Genomic DNA, 20197 nt, shown 5'->3' on the forward strand with positions numbered 1-20197 from the left:
ACAAGATAGATTAATTAATACAGGCCAGGCTGAAATCCGATTCTACACGTTTGTTTATTTTTATACAGGATTTTTTTTGTTTATTTAAAGAGATTTAATGCACCGTAGCTAATCATACACATTTGAAAGTAAATTTGTATGTGAAATCTCAAAATATATGAATGGTCGCGTTGATTTACACCGTAGGAAATATTATGTAATTAATTATAGCTATGATGCATTAATTCGAATTCAGTTTAACCTAGAATCATGAAATTTGCAAGAAGTAAGAGGGCCATAAAAATATAAGTACATAACTAAAACAAAGGAATTTTATATATGGAACCCTCGATGCAGGACTCCGATTCGCACTTGACTAGTATTTTGTATTTAGGGACCTTTCTTGTGTAAGTGCGGCCCAATCCGAGTTCATCGTAGATGGTTGTAGCATTAAGTATATTCGTAGTCGTAGCATTCGTAGCCATAGTATTTCGTAGCCTCGGCTACGAATGCTACGGCATAGATTGACTTGTAGCGTAGCACATACTCATATTAATTCGAGGCACTATTATTTGATTCTAATTATTCCTGTTTTTAGCTGAAAGAAATAAAAATATTTACAACGAGCTCGTTTTAAATATTTTTATTTCTTACTGTGGCATCCTATTTTCTTTCGTAAAGTGGTTTTTTTCAAATACTAACCAACTCAAAAAACATTGCAAAATTAAATATTACAATTTGGGTACTACCATCTAGGTACTACGAGCGAACACTAGATGCACAAATATTTTGCTCTTTCTGGGAATTAACTGGGAGAATCTTGGGCGTGTGTAAAAACTCATCTAGCTGTACTCGTTTTTATAACGTGTAGTACTTTGGCATTCAATTTAACTTTCCGGGTTCGAGATCAAGTCCAATGTTCAGGAACAATTAACAAACTAAAGTACTATATACAACGTGCATTGCACATGACACCGTTTTTAAACTACCAAAACGTGCGAAATAATATAAATCATCACAATTACTGATCGGTTTGATTACATAGAGTGAGTTGCACCGTCAAATTTGACGTTGATTATAACCGGCGCGCCGCTGAAGTTCAGACAAAATTGCATTTTTCTTAACGTCAAAGTTGACGGTGCAACCCACCCGTCGTGCGTGCGGGTGCGTTGTATCCGTTTTGACGTTAACTTTAACCTGCGCAGAAAAACGCAATACTTTGTTTTATTTAAACGGCGGCGGCGCGTAGGTCAAAATTAACGTCTACTGGTGCAAACCAGAGGAGTTGCACCAGTAAACGTTGACGTTAAATTTGACCTAATTTACAAAAACTGCTTTTAAAATATTTATATAAGACGTTGGCATTTTTCTTTCCATAGAAAGAGCTTTTATTACAATTGTTGCGTGCATCACCATAAATAAACGACTGCTGTCATTGACAAAGACAGAAACATTTTATTTTATTTTCAAACCGTACAATCGGAAAAAATGCAGCGAGAGAATGCTTGCAATAGACAAAGCCATTATACAAAGAGAACACAAGGAAATGTGTACAATAAAACAAGTAAATTACATTAAGAAACATGTGTATGTGAACTAGCAAAATGCAAATCCAGGTGGGTTTTTGTATTATGTCGTGAGCTAACAGATATTCTCTCTCCCTTGACCGCTTTCCCGGTCCTCCCTCAGCCGTTGACCATCAGTCATTCCTACTCTTTCATCTCCACTTCGTTGACTATGTATGCATTCATGAATTAGTATAGTTTTTTTTATTAATTCTTTATAGTTTTTTTTTTATTTCTTTTTATTTTATTAATTCTAATTTTTTTGTGCACAATTCTGATTTGGTAGCAAGATAATTTATGGCACAATTAATATTGATAAATGATTTAAAATAAATAAAATTAAATCTTCCACAATATGTAACGTTATGTAATAGATATTTGATGACCGGTGATCATCCACATGTAACACTGGGGAACCCGGACTCGAGCCCCGGTCAGGTCAAGATTCATATTTATCTACATATGGATGTGTACATTTTAGAATATAGAGGTAGTATCGTTGAAAGTTATAGAAGCCCAAAACACAAATCTCGAACTTACTTTGGGGTTAACTGAATCTGTCTGTGTGATTTGTCCCTATATTTTTTATTTAGTAGGTTTGTTTTCCAATTTATTTCTGAGTGTTTAAGTTTTTGGACTGAGCGGAACATAAATTTCTCTTATATCTTTTGAGAAAGAAAATTATAATTAATAAACTATTTGTCCTCCATCAAGAAACGTCATGAACATTCATCCAATTTGCGAAAGTATACCAACTTTTATCTATGTAAACATATTGTTTTAGATGACTACCTCAATGGTCATGCCAGTTTGCCTTGTAAAAGTTCTAAGTTCGATTCCCAGCGTGGCCAAATATTTGTAACAGTTTTCACAGATATAAATAAATAAATAAACCGAGAAACCACAAATGTGCTTGCGTGACCCGCAATATATGCCCAGTGTTTAGTGTGGGCCGTTGAGTGTTGTCTATTTATTTGTACAGCCCTTGTCAATTTAAAGCTTATGAGGTTTTGATAAGAAATAAATTCACTACCGCTTTACGTAGTTCGCCTTAACGAGATATATCATATATATTTTTTATCCAAAAACAAGTTTACAACATTAACTACTTATTATAAGTCCAATATTTAAGCTTTATTCAATAAACTAATTATATTATTAGATATAATATGTCTAGAAGGTTTTACTTATAAGCTCACTATTCATACCGGAATCATGTAGAGACCGCGGAATCAGAGATAAGAGATCTGGGCAAGCTCTATAGAGCTTGATAGATTTAATTACGCGAGTCTATAAGCTCTATATCGAGCGGACGAGCTTTCTTTAATTTCAAAAGGTAATAGTTAACAGTTCAGTGTCATCAACTTCAACGCAATCATTCTTAGGATTAAAAGTTTTTAGTCCTAGATACCAAAAGCGCGAGGAATAATTGTATAATTTGTTTATCGTAACTATTGTAATAAAATAATAAAATGTGACCAATGTGAGTAAACTTTTCCCGTGATATTAATATTTATAAAATACAATTTTAATATCAATCACCACTAGAAAAAAATATAAAAATATGAGAATCCACAATGCAATGCAAGTATGCAGGCTTGCATGGTGTAGTAGGGCGCCGCCCACCGTGCCGCCCGCCCAGCCTCGCATATAAAAGCCTGCACGGAGCCTTCGACGGCACATCCACAACTCCGCACACCCGACCGGCACCCTCGACTTGTGCTACAGGTTGGTATTATATTTACGTAAAATTTACTTTATCATTTTTCGATTAAGAAAGATTTTGGCATTCATTAAATTGGTGAGAAAAAAATTAGAATTCATTACAAGACAGAAAGGAGTTATAAGTTTAACGTGTCTGAGTATCTGTATGTCTGTCCGTGGCATCGTAGCAGCCAAATGGAGGAACAGATTTCTATCTAGTTTTTTTTTGTTTAGAAAATGTGCGTTCAGCCTGGTAACAATCGTGCTTTGGATACCATCAGCTCGTTTCCAGCAAATGAGAGAAAACCAGCAACTTCGTAGATGGTTTCTTAAATTTAGTTTTAATTATACAATATTATTATTTAGACCAAGAATCAGTTATATTACCAAAAAGAAAATTTTAAAAAAATTTGAATGTTGACGAATCAAATCGGGCTTACTAAATCACATATAACATAATACAGGAAAATGTTATATTAATTATTAACCAACTAACTATATTTATTGCGTAAATAGAAATACAATATCCTCGTCATTTCGGATAATTATTATGATATTCAAATAATATTTTGAAGCATTCTCAAATTTGAATTTCATATTTTATTGAAACAAAAATTAAACGTAAAGTTTCCGACCATTGTGCAATGTTGACTTTAAAAGAAAAACAGTACGGCGTAGAGTCCAATATTGCTTTACCTGTTGAGTTTCTTGGATTTCTTATTTGAAATAATTACTTACATAAATTTATTGTTAGATTCCCTTGGGATTCGTTCTCAAGACTTCGCTGAATGAAATATACAAAGTAGAAACAACTTACTTATTTCATATACTTAAGGCCCCCCCATTAATTACAAAATTATATTATGTGCATTACAATATTTTAAGTTCCCTTCAATATATGTAAATACTAAGACCAAACAAATCATTCGCTGCCATAGAAGATAAATCAATGTGTGTTCCATCCCAAACTCTTATTGTACATGTATGTAATGCTTACGAAATATTAAAATAATGTAGGTATTTAAAGTAACATTTAAAATGAACATATCGATTGGGTTACAGTTAACACGAGCTAGGAAATAAGTGCATACCTAATGTAAATCGTAAACCCGCGCCGATTATGCTTTACTGAACACGATCATTTGAACAAATTAAAACTTAAGCAATTTAGTATCATACGTAAAAGTTTATCATAATTTTTGTAAAATTTGAAATGTAACCTATACAAATAATAAAATTGTAAGTTTTATTTTTATTATTAGAAGACATTAACTATTTTTAAAATTTTTGTCTGTCTGTACATTTGTTCGCGTATCACGAAAAACCTACTGAATGGATTTTGATGCGGTTTCCACAGACGTATAGCAGATGGTCGCTTAAAATGGGTATAGGTTTCATCGCAATACGCGTTGCTTAGAACCCAAGATATAGACAATAATAAGAACACGAAATAAACGCGGGCGGGGTCACGTGCAATAGCTAGTTTAAAATAATTCGATTGTATGACCGTAAAATATCATTAAAGTTTGTAGAATTAACTCTACGAAACTTGGATAAAGCACATCTAAGGAAGTATAATGAGATGGTAATGATAAAAGAGGAGACCCTCTTTTACCACGTGAACCAATAGTTTATATTATTTTTAACAGCTTTAAATAATTTATTTTGTTTAGAAATATATTTCAGAAGTTATAAAAATTTGCAGCAATACAAAAGCCATTGAAACCTTAAAAGTTTCTGTTCATTAGGTATTTATTTAGTTATAAAAACAGTCTGTTCTGTAGTATGTAATAAAAAAATACATCTACAATTCTAAATTCCCAAGAAAGAGACTTAATCTATTTAAAAATGTCGATATTTGTCTCAAAATATGAACCGGACAAAGTGTACAAAGAAAAATAAAACGATTTGTGATGAAAATAATCCACATTACTCTATATTTAGACTATGAAAATGATTATAAGCAATCATGGGACCAAATTGCTTGCACGTGTAACCTTATTCGTCTTTGACCAGAAGTTTAGAAGTTGTCCATCACATCCGACAAGTTTCAAATGAACAAGAATAAATTAATTACGTTATAATTATATTTTATCTATTTATTTATTACACTTTATTTTTCTGAGCAAAAATACTTAAAAACATATGGCGATATATCACCTAGCAAACCGTTAGGAACCAGAAAATATATAATGAATTTATATATGTAAGTTAAATAATAACTACCGCAAAATATTTAAATATATGGGGAAAATACAGGCCACTTACAAACACAAAAAATCGTTGATTTTACACATAGATTAGTAATTTTCTTTTTCGAGAGAAATATATCGATATCAAAATGACTTTACCGGTTTCTTTCATGTGACTACATGAGTGACATATTCCACAGCGACGAAGGAAACTTCAATTTCGAAAGTGACATTTCCCGCATTTATATCGTATTTACATGTGAACATTTTACACACCAATATTGAAGAATCATGACGCGATTATTGCGTTATTTACGAGCCGCACATAAGCATTTCATATTGCATTCACTCGGCGGCATTGCTAGATATTAAACTTTATTTAGCTTTAAGCAGTAGGCAGTAACTTCTTTCATTACTTTACAACAGTTGCCATTGATACTTGAATTTTGGTATTTATATTGAGACGGGTGTTTCCAGAAACTATATTATTTTTTTTTAAGTATCCTTCTGACATTTCTTCTCAGCAGTGGTCATTCGAAAATGCTAGTTGTATTTACGAGAAAATATTATTTATAATCATCATCGTCAAATATTATACAAAATATATGACTATAATATGACATGAAAAAGTGCACTGGATTCTCATGCAATCGAAATTCATTTTGCCAATTATCTCAATTGTTTTTTGGACATGATGTACTCGTACGATGTAACACTTTCACAGAAAATTACAAGATATTTCAATCGAACGCATCATTTTGATAGAACTTTTTTGTGTGAATTTGCTTATTTGGAGAAAATCTTCAATTGCGTGAATCTGGCCCCAGTTCTTAAAAATCGACTGATCGAATTACTATCTTCATATTGATACCCAGTAGGTACCTACTATTTCAGAATTAAAACAGAAATACTTTTTAAACATGTATAATATAAAGATATTACAAACAAATTTGACAACAATTTATATTTAAATATTTAAGTAACATTTACTTAATTTATATATGTGTAGGTACCAGACGTGACAAAATGCGCAGTTTTAGCGGAGTGCTGGCGGTGTCCATCACCGCGTTGCTGGTGAGCTGCAGCGCCGATCCTCACCAGGTACTGATACTTTTATTAAGCACTTGAATTTCCCACGAGAGCAGGCTACATGCATTCAAGAAGAATGGGTATCTACTCACCTCTTATCTAAAAGGCGAGTAGGTAACAATTACAAACAAATAAAAATACAAACTTATCTTCACGTTTATATTATAAAAACGTTGTTAGGATTAGGGTGCAAGTTCGGCCGAATGAATTCATCTTGTATTACGTCTTATACCAAAGACGTACTTACAGTATTAAAATATTTTAACTACATTGTTCCAAATAAGAGATTATGTTTTTCGAAAGTATTTAAGCATCTATTTTAGACTACTAAAATAGCTTTTTTACTAATTTTGAAAATAAGTTCCGGTTAGGCAAATAGGCGTGGTAGATTCCCCGCTCGAGTTTTGATTTTTTCAAAATGAATGTACTTAATCAAATAATACTTAATAATAATGAAATAATACTTTTATTTACAAACGTAAAGAAAATATATAGCAACGAATTATAATTAAATTAAAACTAGCTAATATATTCCGTAAATACATAAATATTTAATAAAATGCCAGTCCCGATAAAAAAATTTTCCCCGTTCTTGTATTCAAAAACTAAATTTGAGGAAATAAATTTCAAATCGAAACAACGTTTCTAAAGTATATCCGAAAGGATCATTTTATTACATAATGCGTCTTAATCAACGTAAAATCAAACTTATGTTTAATTAATTTTCTTGACATTTCAAAGTTGCCGTGAACTGGCCATCGTTTCTTGTTCTTATTTAAAGATATTACTCTGAATTTTAATTAACTTTGCGGACAATTTGATCCCCGAGAGCTTTATGCCGCGTCTCGGCGCGAAAACATGATGATAACTTGAGCTCCAATCAGATGTTCGGATTGTAAACAACTTTTGTTGCATGTAATTATAGATATTCATCTATTTACGTATCCTTTCGCTGCTTAGAACAGTTATAAAACCACTGATGCATATGATCCTTAACTACAAGACACGCGTTTCACACACAAGCCTTTGTGTGTTTTTTTATCAGTAACAGTAGGGTAGACAGCATGCAGGGCGTTTAATTTTTTTTTAAGTAATTAAAAAAAAGTGTATTTAAATGGTGGACTTCACGCCTTTACGCCAAAAAGATTTGGCATAGCGATTGCATCAGTCACTAATATAAGATTAAAATTTCAGTCTCGTGTTAAGAATACTTCGATGTATAACTATTATTCTTCTTATAAAACTCAATCCAAGTCATATTTCATTTCAAAATCTATTTATAGTTAGACACACTTGGTTAGTTAGAAGTGTTTTTTCGCAATCATTATATCTACTTGTTACTTAATTCTCATTCTCAGGAAGCGGAAGTGAGCGGCAGTGAGCACATCTCTGGCGATCGTTACGATGGCACCGGTAAGCATTCGAATTAGTAAACCAACATCATCTCTGTACCAATTATTCACAAATTGGCCTTCCATCTGGTATACTTCAACCGTCCTTCACTATTCCCACACTTTTTTACAATTTGAACAATCTTATTTCCCTTAAAAAAACTTTAAGATTGCATTCAAATTGTTTTTATAAAATAATTGCACATCTGTAGTACCTATGTTTATTAAATTATTTTACAACGCACTTATACCATACATAATGAAGTTCTAGCACTTTTATGTCTTGGTCGATTGTTTGCGTGTCACGATTGCTACGATCAAAATTTTAAGTTGTTTTTTTTTTAAGTTTATGATGTTTTTTAACTATTATTATTAACGTATCAATTGTCGACATACAACGTGATCAAAACCACGCCGACCAAGAAATTACCTTATCCTGATACAAACTCAGAGTCTTTCACATCTTAAATCTCATTGTGTCATTCTAACGGGCTACACCTCCTATTTAATCCACTGCACTTGGATACCTACCTTTTATATCCACATATTGCACTTTGGAGTTGTTCTCATTAACACCTTTTCCTTTGGTGGCGGAATAAGCACTATCCTCAGAATATATCTGCACATCAAGGCACAAGCTTCCTGTGCACTGTGCTACTGTCCTCTTAGCACCAGCGGTGAGTACCTATAACTTCTTATTTTATACTTTACCATATCTTTCTATAATGTAGAATTACATCAATAATGAATTGTTGCAGACTACAATCGCAAAGAAGAAATGGAAGACTTCCTACGATTCCTAGCACGATATGAAGCCATTGATCGTAACTTAAATGGAATAGGAGGAAGTTCCATTCTTGGGAGAAATCTAAATGGCATAGGAGGTAGTTCCATCTTGGGCAGGAACATCGATGGAATCGGTGGATCGTCATTAGTCGGGAGAAACTTAGGTCTAGGAGGCACTAGTTTGCTACAAGGCAGAAATCTGCATGGCATTGGCGGATCAGGTCTCGCTGGCAGAAACTTAAATGGAGTCGGTGGGTCTTCTTTACTAGGGAGGAGAATCGAAGGGGAAAGCAGATATTCAAGATTCCTTGATTCCCTTGGAGGCGGCAACCTCGTACGTAACTTGGACTCTCTTGGTGGAGGGAATTTAGTGAGGAACCTCGATTCTCTTGGTGGTGGGAATCTTGTACGTAACTTGGACTCCATTGGTGGCGCTAACATGGTTAAAAAAAACCTAGATCAACTCGGAGGACCCAACCTTGTTAAAAGAACTTTGGATTCACTGGGAGGTGGAAACCTAGTCCGGAACTTGGACTCCTTGGGTGGCGGAAACTTAGTGCGCGAGTTGGATTCCATCGGCGGCGCTAATATTATATAAGCAGAATAATGTAAGAAGAATCTTCACCAGCAATGATAACATTAGTCATATTTCCGTAACATACAACGTAATAAAATGTGATACCTACAGTTAAATATTAATTAGTTGAATTTTGTCGTTATTTATCCTCGGTGTTTGTAATAATTAAAATAAATAATAGCAACATTTTAAAATGTCTTTTCTGTCCCAGAATATTTACCTATTTCCCTTAGCTCTAAAGTGAAGGTAAGACAATAATGCTAATTTGAATAAATTTAATATTTAAGGAATTTCTTTATAGTTCTTCTTTGGTTTGTGAATTGTGTAATGTTCTGTGATGCTAAAGGTCACAAACCTCGAAACTTGGATCCTCTGGGCGGAGGGAACCTGGTGCGCGAGGTACGGGAGTCCAAGCATTACGGGTTTGTTCCGTATCTCATGACCAGGCGATACGACTACGGAAGGTCAGTATACAAAACTATATATTTATAATAGAAGTGTATGGTTTATTACATATAGTTTATTTACATGGACATTTTTGGCTTGACACCGATTCGAGATTCTTCGAAGTTTATTTTTATCAAAATACAGAATTTTTTTTCACTGCACAATATATTCAGATCAGGCTTATTACGAATTTACATACTAAGTTCAATAAATATGTTCTTTCACTGTTTTCTTTTAGAATATTCCTAGCAACGAGAATATTCAATAAAGTTTTGCTGTGAAAACTCTATATACACTCCGTGATGTGTTCGTAGCCCGTACGGTGGCGGAGCCAAGCGCGAGCCGTGGCTGTCAGCCCAGTACCCCGGATATTATGGCGACGGCCTGCCGAAGCGCAATTTTGATGAGATCGACCGGTAAGTGCGACAATTGCTTCTTTGCCAGTCTTTTATTTGTTTACTGCCTTACTCTGGCTATTATATATAGTTTATAAGTTTTTAACCTTTTTTTTTCTTATCCAACATATATAAGTAAAGATTTCAATATTACACATTATGGTATCCACGGCTAAAACCGATATATTTTAAGTAAATTCCCAATTATTGTTTTTTCCTTGTCAAAACGAATCAGCGCGATCAAGCTGAAACTCAGCCAACCGGAATGGATGTTATTTTATTACAGAATTTCCGTGACTACCTCTCGGTTTTATTAGCAGGTATAATAACTCTATTACATTGTCATCCAATTTATATAAGTAAATATCATTTTATTCAAACAGAAAGCACCTAAATCTACTATCACATAAAAAGTCATGATGATAAAAATGTAAGTTAAAATAAACTTGTCAGTTCCTTTTACGTGATGTTCAGAGTTTTTGATGTGTTTCCTTCCAGTCCTGTTTATCGGGAGTGAGGCACGTCTCAAACGCAGTGTCTAAAAAGATACGTGTTTACTGCTACTTTCACCTCCAATTTATCCATTGGAACAATTTATGGATATCTACTTAAATTGTGTTGTATGTTGTTCTCATTTATTCATATTCCATATTCGTAAAGTTGCAATTTGTATAAGTATGGCTCGTGGCATAATGTTCCATAGTCAGATATAGGTAGTGATCATTATAAAATAACAAACAAGGCTAAACTTTGTGAAAATAATAGGTACATAATGAGGCGGTGAAAGTAATAAAAAAATACAGCTTATAAGTATTTTTCATTATTTCAACCGTTTTGTAGCTTTATAATAACTATTTATTATAGTAGACATTGAAATACCAAATAATCAATGTATTCACGGGAGAGTAAAAGTAATAAATTATTATTGCTCATATGTAGCCCGAAGTTGAAGCTCGCTGCTTGACCGATGTCCTAATTGATTCTGTTCGAGTATTCTTTGTAACTCTTACTTTCTTTAAGCAAACTCGATCTCATGATGACTACTGGGACTAGTTATATTTATTCTAACTATTGTTTTAGATTTGAAACCTACAATTCGATTTTCTAAAACAATCTGGAATTGTAAATTATTCAAACATTTTAGAAGTCTTTAGGGACTTTCGGGTCTTTGGCTATAACTAGGCACCACTAATGTAAGCAAATTTTAATTGTATTACTTATATATCTTTTACTTGACTGAAAGTTACATGCGTCCGTTGGTTACAGGATTACCATAATAAGCGATGCTAGACCGTCATAGACACCGTTGCTCTCCAGTTTCCACTAGATCGCGTTTCTGTCCATTATCGCAATCTACATAGCAATGATAATTTTATTCCCGCAGTTTCCACGACGTGAATTTCATAGAATAACATATTTATTTTGCATTTCTCGCCGCATTCGTAGATCAGAAATTTGAATTAAATTATGAAAGCTGTTTCTAGATAACCATATACAAATATTTTAGAATTAATACGAAAAGATAAGGATCTAAGGCTTTTTTCAACAGATCAGGGCTAGACAACTTTGTGAAGAAGAGGAACTTCGACGAGATTGACCAGACATCCATGCCGTTCCCGTACGCCAGCAAGCGATTCTACCACCTGTACGGGTCTAACCAACTCGACAGCGACGCGCCCGTGTAAGGCGTCGGTAACTAGCGCTGTGGGCGAAGTGCGGATTTCCAATTCACTTCTCACCATGGAATCGAGTCGAAGTGAGACGCATCGAACCAATAACATTGCGCCATTGTGACGCAACGACAACTACGCTGCAATGTGATTGGTTCGCTGCGTTTCACTTCGAATCGATTCGATGGTGAAAAGTGAAACGCAAATCCGCACTAACTCTGGTCTTGTCTGACTTCTCTGTTTCACCGGTCTGACTGTCTGTACACGGGCAAGCGGTATTATCAAGCTCGGGTCGAACCCGGCATTTTTTTTCTTTTTGTTGATCTATGAGTCGATAGCGATGCGCATCGTCTGTCTGCTCCATTTAATTACATTGTAGCTATCAAATAGTTACAGTATTTAAGAAATTATCATTTAATGTAACTAATGAGTGGCTCATAGCTTTAACCCATAAACTTAATGATTAATTAATAAATATTTTGTTATCTATAAATGCGGAAGTAGTTAGCCTCGTCTTCTATTAAATACCTATTACATCAATATTTACATACCAAATCGTTACTTGAGAGTAAATAGTCGTGAAGATCAATGCAACTTAGTAATTTGGATGCTACTTATAAATGTAATTAAGTATTCCGTTAAATTATGAAGTTTGTACCACTCACAAATAAAAACTTAGTTAATTAGCATTTGTGATCTTCATTTTATTGTGTAAGTAGTCAACACCCGAGTCGTCAAGGATGAGTAGTTTTAAACTAAGATATTTAAACTGTAAGTATAAGTTTTCAATGTGAAACTATACCAAAGTACAGTAAAGGTGCCGACCTACTTAGTTTGTAAGTTAATCTTCGTAACGTAAACCTTGTGTGTATAATACTAAATACAAACAATAATCGTCGATAGATTTTGCATGGCGGATTATACTAAAACTTTATAAGCACTTTCAACTTATGAGCTTCACGATCTGTTTTCTTGAAAATATATATTTATTTATTGAGTGGTTTAACTGTTGCCAAGTAAGAATAAATAGTACCTTCATATCAAAAAGCAAAATGTACAATAACAATACTTAAAATTGAGACCCTGGGACATTTTCAATGTCCTTTAAATTATAAATAAAAGCTTTTATATCATTTATGTACCATTCTGCAATATAAACGAAACTGTGTAGGTATTAATGACTTGCTAGTTAACAATGTTTTAATAAAGGTAAAAATATGGGCTTTGTAGTAATTCAAAAGAATAATTCGAATGATTTTCCAGATCGAGTTTCGACAAGAAGCGATTCCGGCCCGATTACCCTATGGACGAGATCGATCTTTCACACTTCCCCATTGGCTCAAAACGTTCGCAGGACTCCTTCCGTCCCCTGCGCTGAGAACCGGCTCCAGTCTGCACACAGCTTTATAACAATGCGTTTCCTAAAACTGTCCTGTCTGCACGCACCTTTATCATAACTTGTTTTCTTCATTTCACATAATTTCTCATATCGATGTCGTAGGTTCACATTTTTACCTTTGCAACCTACGTTGAATAATTTCCATTATGTGATCATTATTTCTTGTATAATTTACACAGTTGTATAACCATTCAGGTACTTAACTGTTATCCTCAATCCCTTCAGAAAATTAAATGTAGATTTAATTAGTCTTACAATCCATATTTACATGTTTAATTAACTTGCTTATATCTAATATTGTATACCAAATATTGTAAATTTGAAAAACTCTTAATAATAGATAATTACCTAGTTGTTAAGGAGGGAGAGATTTAGATTATATCTGAATGTTATTAATTATACCTTATTCCTAACGAACAATTAAAATGGTTATGTACATGTACCTTTAAATGATTTCTTTAATATTTTTTTGATGTAGTTTGCATTACTATTATTTAAATTAGTTTTATTATTGATATTCTAAATAAAAGATTATAAATGTCCTTACAGTTTATTTATTAGTATTAACTACCTTGTCTGAGGAATTATTCAGCCCATAGATTCAGTGTTTAATTTAATATTGATTATAGACAAGCAAAAATTAAGATCAGTTATGCAGATATATACGTCGACCGCTTTCAGCGGATCTCTGTCCAGGGTTTTGTTTTTATGTTCCTCTGGTGTTTATGTTACCTCTGGCTCAAGTTTGTGACACTAAAACTAAAGTAGACTGAGAAAGAGAAACGAATAGTATAATAGGAGCTACTATCATTCTAGTTTTGTCCAGCTCCATAATTGTGATGTAAGCTCCAGCTTAGGTTCTACCACATCCTGACATTTTTACGTCGTTAATGCAGTCGGACACAACAAGTACATAAGTACTCTTTGGTGTCGACAACTAAAATTTTTTCTAACTAAAATTTTAGTTAGAAAAAATTTTATAATAATATGACCCAAGCAAATAAAATCAACATAGGAAAGGTACGACTACTTGTAATGAAATGAGTTTTGGTTACCTCCCTTCATAAACCAAGGGTGTGGCGAGCAATGGTGCTTTCAGCCTCTTACTCAGCTAATTAAAATCCGTTCAGCTCTGTATAACTCAGTAAGGTAAACAAACAAATCAAAACATTTTTTATTACTGTTTTACAATTATTTGGGAATTTTTGTAGTATATTTAGGAATATACTACAAAAATTCCCAAATAATTGTATTTATTCACATGATTGTATATATTCACATGATAACAGTAAGTTAATTACCTACGTAATTAACTTACTGTTATCATGTGAATATATCATGTGTAAAGTCATCTCTATCATTTCAAGATGTCGTTGTATCGATTCCATTTTTTAAACTTTCGAAATAATTTTTTAATTTGATTATAAAGATGAAACTTTTTATTTACCTGTATTTTATAGTAAGTTTACTGATAAGTAAGCACATAGAAGGCACGGTCCATGTTTTACAATTTTTAGATTTATTTTAGTTTAAAATGCTTATTTTATTAACTAAATACACTTTTTTTTCCAACGTTTAGTATAGGAAGATAATGAAAAAATGATGTTATTCGTTTTTGTAGTTCATTTCGTAAAAGTACTTAGGCAGTATTTAAATAGAATTTACATTCAATAAATCAAATTGCCAGATTGCCCTGATTTAAATATACCTACCATCGTACGAGATATTTCCATTTCACTCGCAAACATTACATTTCTAACTGATGCGTTATGGAAACAGTTGACCCGAGATTTGCGCGGGAATCCGCCGATTTCAATCCAATTAGTATTCGAAGGCTTCGATGAATTTCATATCGAGTTTTTATAAACATTTGGTTGTATAGCCTGATTTATTTTTCGATTTACTCCTAATCCAGTTGTCTATGACGACGCACAGGTGGTCAATTGTAAAATCGCAGCCGTATCTTCAACGTTGTAAGGTTTATTTCTTCCCTGTGCTTCGCGTTGTTACAGACTCAAATGCAAAAGCAAGTGAGAAATTCGTGGATGAGATAGAGAATCATGCCTGTCACCGTCACCAGATTACCAGAACAATAGACTAATATCCACGGGGTCACAAGAAAACACAGTCATCGTGCATAATGAATGCAGCGTCCTACAACATGATACATTACCTACAACATGATACAACTGTCACATTTGCCCTTAATTGCATTAGTTTATTGTATATGACTATATTAACATAAATTGCTCATTCACTATCTCTCTGTAAGTATTAATAACTTATAAGTATCATTAAATGTAACTAGGTATGTACCTAGTAACTATGTAGCTACTTACTACAAAATCTAATATCTCAAATACTTATAAATTTGAAACTTAAAACTTGGAGTCTTACAATGCGATTAAGCGTCAAATATCAAACTTCCAAAAGTCGGTAAGTATTTCTCGACATCTATGTGATACTGTAATATTATATTTCCACTTTCGACCTATCCAATATGAGCAATGCCTCCGATATCACTGTTTTCATGCAATCTGGTTTCTGAAAGTTTTGGATGATTGGTTGAGGAGATAGAGCGTGAAGAGGTAACAAACTTACTTTCGCATTTATAATATTAGTTGGGATACTTAGGATTAGGATATAATTTCTTGTTTGGTTTTTTATTCAATGCCGAAACAACAAATATTATTTAATGCCAAGATATGTATATTTTCGCATATCAAAGTCCGCCCGCCGTGGATTATCCGATTAGCGGGTACAAAGGGCCTGTTTGTCAAACGCAAAACAGACAGCCAAAAAAACTTTAAACAATTCAGTTTATTCCAAAAATGTTGAACGTGTAAACAAACTAACATGGCCATAAAAATTATCATACGTGTATATAAAGTACGTAAAACAAGACATTAAAAGTTTTTTATGTGGATCTGAGGTACTATTTTGTCAGTATCACAGAAATTGGCGGCAAATGGAAATCCCTAGTCTCTGTTTACAGCCATGGGAAACAGGTGTGATAATAATGTACTCGTATGTGAGCTACTATAAAAACACATTATACGTTTATGTCTTTTTTACCAGACTGCCCAGGGAAGTTCGCTTTCGCTTTCTACACATGCCACGTGAGTTCGTAAATCAACCAGTATCATGTATAGTAGTTTTCATTGACCACCATACCTGCTTTCGGTGAAGGAAAACATCGTGAGAAAACCTGCACTCTAGTCGATAATCATCATCTGGTATGTGAAATGTCGAAGTCAATGGCAAACCACTCCGTTAATAGGTACTGCCAAGAAATTCGTTATGTGTTCTTCATTACACTTAATGAGAAACGACCCTCAGCCATCGGCGTCGGAGCTCAGGGTTCCTTCTTAATTTTTCTTCTCCACTTTGCTAGGTACCTACCTACCTATTAATCGACCATTGGCACATTTTTTTCTTGTTGTTGATTGGCAGGCATACCTATCTGACAACAGACTCAATTTCAACTCTTCATTGTGCCCAGACGGTATAGATATATAGACTAAAAGTACACACATTATTTAATTTTTTTTCAGCAATGTTTGTATGTGTATGTAATACAAAATATTAATATAGTCAAGCAGTCAGACTAGTTAATTGAAATAAAACGCCACGCCCTCATTTCATTCTGCAATTACCATTTTATTGTATGCAAAAATGCTAGCTATTCTCGCGTTATTTTCCACGTCTTGCTAAATGAGTAGAAAAAGTTTAATTGTCATATGTTAATTTTTTAACATCTATTACTTTATTTAAAAAAATAGATAAATAATTAAATTCACGTAACGCAAGAAATGTAGAGCCATAAAATAGCCTCGTTAGACGTCACATTGTAGAAGAGTACTACAACAAAATATAGTATAGAGTGCTATATACGTAGGTAGTTTTACGCAACGCGCGTACGTTTATGTATTTCTGTAGTTCATAAAGGCGTTCTTAATATCCAGAAAACAATGTCGTGATTAATATGCATAGCGATACATAAACTTGTTGGTGGATTTATCCTATGACTGATCTCCCCTATCAATCATGAATGGAAAGTTCAAATTGGATTTAGGCCGCAGAAATCCTCGGCATTCTAGCTCCGACTTTGACGAAGTTGTCGACAATACCGATATCAAACTTTGATGTGATATGTCAAATACTAACTGAAGTATTTATTAGCTAATAAAGATTAAATTTGACTTGTAAATAAATATTATAAAGTCTTACTATCATACTCATACTATCTCTACTTAATATCATAATGTGTATATAAATCTGAATAAAAAAAACAAACAATCACCCCTTGTTTGTTTTTTATATAATAAGTACTTAAAAAACCTAATAAGTACACAGGTGTATAGTTAAGTACTTAATTCAACAACTTGTCACAAAATTAATGGACAATGACTATTGCCTCTGCTCAGGCACCCATGGCATGGACGTTGTCCGAATCGTACCTTATTGAAGTTTCAATCAACAAGTGCCTAGTTGTGTAGTAGTATTCCTTAATCCGTTACTCTTTAGTCATACTTTAAGATTCGTTTCTAATAATTTCATTAATGTTGAAAACCTAATATACTTATAGAGATTTCGTACAAGAATACTCTTACTCACCTATTTTTATTCTTAACAGTGATCGAAAATTTCAGCGGCTACATGACATTTCTGTCGTGTCATTTCAAACTTCTTAAGTAGGTAGGTAGATTTATTGTACCTATAGCATACTGCATATCAAGTTAGCCTGCGTGAATGTAATAGCGGCGAATATGCAATGAATTTGAGTAGGTTCATATGCTATAGATTGATTGTACATTCCTGCCCATAATAAGACCTCGTAGCCATTGTTACGTTAGATAAGGGCGCCAGCGGGAACAGAAGCTCAATAGAAGGAATATTTGTTTTGCGTTCATGCAATATTACTTGTACAAAATTCTTATACTTATTATTCTACCTAAACTTACCTACGTTGCGTCACATATTATAATTAATATCTACTTCCAGTAGACGCGTTAATTCTTACAGACGATGAGCATTATACAATTTAAAATGTGAAGGTTTTTCTAATTGTTTTTTGTGTTGTCATATCTTAAATGTTATATTTTTCATTTGTAGTGCCTCTCCATTACTTTTCATGGATTTCAGATTATTTTTAGAACAAGTAGGTACGAATAATAGCTAGGTAGGATAAACTATACTAAATTTTCCGAAACCATTATACACAAGATCTCCCCTATTAAGGTAGATAAGTTACCACAAAGTAATTGAAAAATGTTAATTTCATTAGGTATCGAGAGTGGTCTGAGTCTGACTCATTTTTTCTTGCATTCATCCTTTATTATTGTTTTGCTTTCTCTTTCTCAGACACAAGAAAGGCGAGTCTCGAGTGTGAGATGAGAACATAACCGGCTAACAACAGCGGCGGGAAAAAGAGGTGAAAAAATAACCATAAAGCGTCGAAATTCAGGCATTTTTTCAGCAAAACACTATAATGTTACATATAAGTACAGCACGTAGCACAGAAGTACCTAGGTTTGTCCGAAAAAATCAATAACAAAAATACAAAATTTTTACGACTTCTTACGAAATGTACTTAGGTATTGATGAAATTAGATCTGACGAAATTTCCATTTCGATGTCAATCGACGAATATTGTCGGGTATCGAGTGCACTCAAACTAAAAGCACCAATACGATACCTACCGGACTACAGGCCACGTTCATTCAATTAAATAAATTCTGAAAAACATGACTTGTCTTTAACCTGCTACGATTTCATTGACTTTCATGAAAAACTAAGTGAGTGGAGTGCAGATTAACACATTTGTCATGTTCTTAGTGCTTTCAGGTAGTTAGGTAGGATATCTAGATATAAATAACTAACGGCTCGTGTCGGCTCCGCCCGGGTAAAAACATATCCATATGTTATAAAAAATATTTGTATTTTTTTTTGTTTGCAATGAATAAACTCAAAAACTACTGCGCCGATTTTGATAAAATTTGACACAGAGATATGCGAAACCTTCAGGAATGACATAGGCTACTTTTTTGTACTGGTTTTACCCGAGCGAAGCCGGGGCGTGCCGCTAGTAATACGCCAAAACCTTCCTCAGGAATCACACTTTTTATTGGTGAAAACCGCATGAAAATCCGTGCAGTATTTTTTGAGTTAAACAAACTGACAGAGAGACAGACACGGTAGAGGACTTTGTTTTATAAATTTATAAGGATTAATATACGATATTATGCTACAACCTTATAAGTTAAAAATAAAAAATAAGGAGGTACTTAGGTAAGAATTTGGGATCTTGTCTATTGTACCCAGTCAGAGGTGCCCATTATACCCACGTGCACGTACGCCCAGGTATCTAACCAACTGATTTCCTTTGAACAAGTGTTTGGACCATTAATTAAGTTATATAAGGGTCACGAATCTGAATATACGAACGTGAGGTATCCCACCTAAAAGCACTTTTGACGCTGCCACAAAACGTATCTCGCGTCAAAAATAATTAGGTACAAAAAAGTAACCGCATATTATCCGACGCGACCTTAGAGTGTGTGGGCACGTACGCATTTTACAAGGAATAAAATGCGTCCTTAATTTGATTCGTTAACGTTTCGACTTAGTTATCCTGACGTACGATCCCTTTAGTTTGGGAGACGTGAGCCGGATTCCAGAATAATTTCAACAGTCACGTTCGTTGTTATCAACCATAGATCAAAAGAAAAGAAAAATGTATAAAACAGTCCCGTTTGTTATTTTCAAAACAGCTTGCAGTGATGGTGATGGTAAAGTTTTGTTGGATTATATGTATTATAAGTATTAGCATGTTAAAAAAATATATTCTGTCGATGAGCCAAATTTCATCGAAATTGGTCAATTCTGTTTTGCGTGATTGAGTAACGAATGTGCCAATAATGGTCTGACTAATACAGATGCCGAAGACCGTGCGTAGTGGAGAAGAATTTTCCAGTTTTTTGTAGCTTTTTAGGAAATTGCC

The 20197-nt window shown here is 33.7% G+C and overlaps 1 protein-coding gene across 3 annotated transcripts; it reads left to right on the forward strand.

The window, feature by feature from the left end:
• Window positions 1-3208: 3208 nt before the first annotated feature.
• LOC128674951 (orcokinin peptides) lies at window positions 3209-13736 on the forward strand. Of its 3 annotated transcripts, XM_053753970.1 has the most exons (8): window positions 3209-3272; window positions 6450-6541; window positions 7888-7942; window positions 8679-9288; window positions 9628-9747; window positions 10045-10146; window positions 11675-11806; window positions 13059-13736. In XM_053753970.1, exons 2-8 carry the CDS (start codon window positions 6467-6469, stop codon window positions 13171-13173), a joined length of 1209 nt encoding a protein of 402 aa, XP_053609945.1. In that variant the 5' UTR covers window positions 3209-3272; window positions 6450-6466; the 3' UTR covers window positions 13174-13736. The 3 variants fall into 3 exon arrangements, with proteins under 3 accessions (XP_053609945.1, XP_053609943.1, XP_053609944.1); XM_053753968.1 differs by lacking the exon at window positions 8679-9288 and having other exon boundaries at window positions 9630-9747; XM_053753969.1 differs by lacking the exon at window positions 8679-9288 and having other exon boundaries at window positions 9630-9747; window positions 11675-11770.
• Window positions 13737-20197: the final 6461 nt, after the last annotated feature.

This window comes from Plodia interpunctella, chromosome 13 (genome assembly GCF_027563975.2).
Source record: "Plodia interpunctella isolate USDA-ARS_2022_Savannah chromosome 13, ilPloInte3.2, whole genome shotgun sequence".
NCBI lineage: Eukaryota > Metazoa > Arthropoda > Insecta > Lepidoptera > Pyralidae > Plodia > Plodia interpunctella.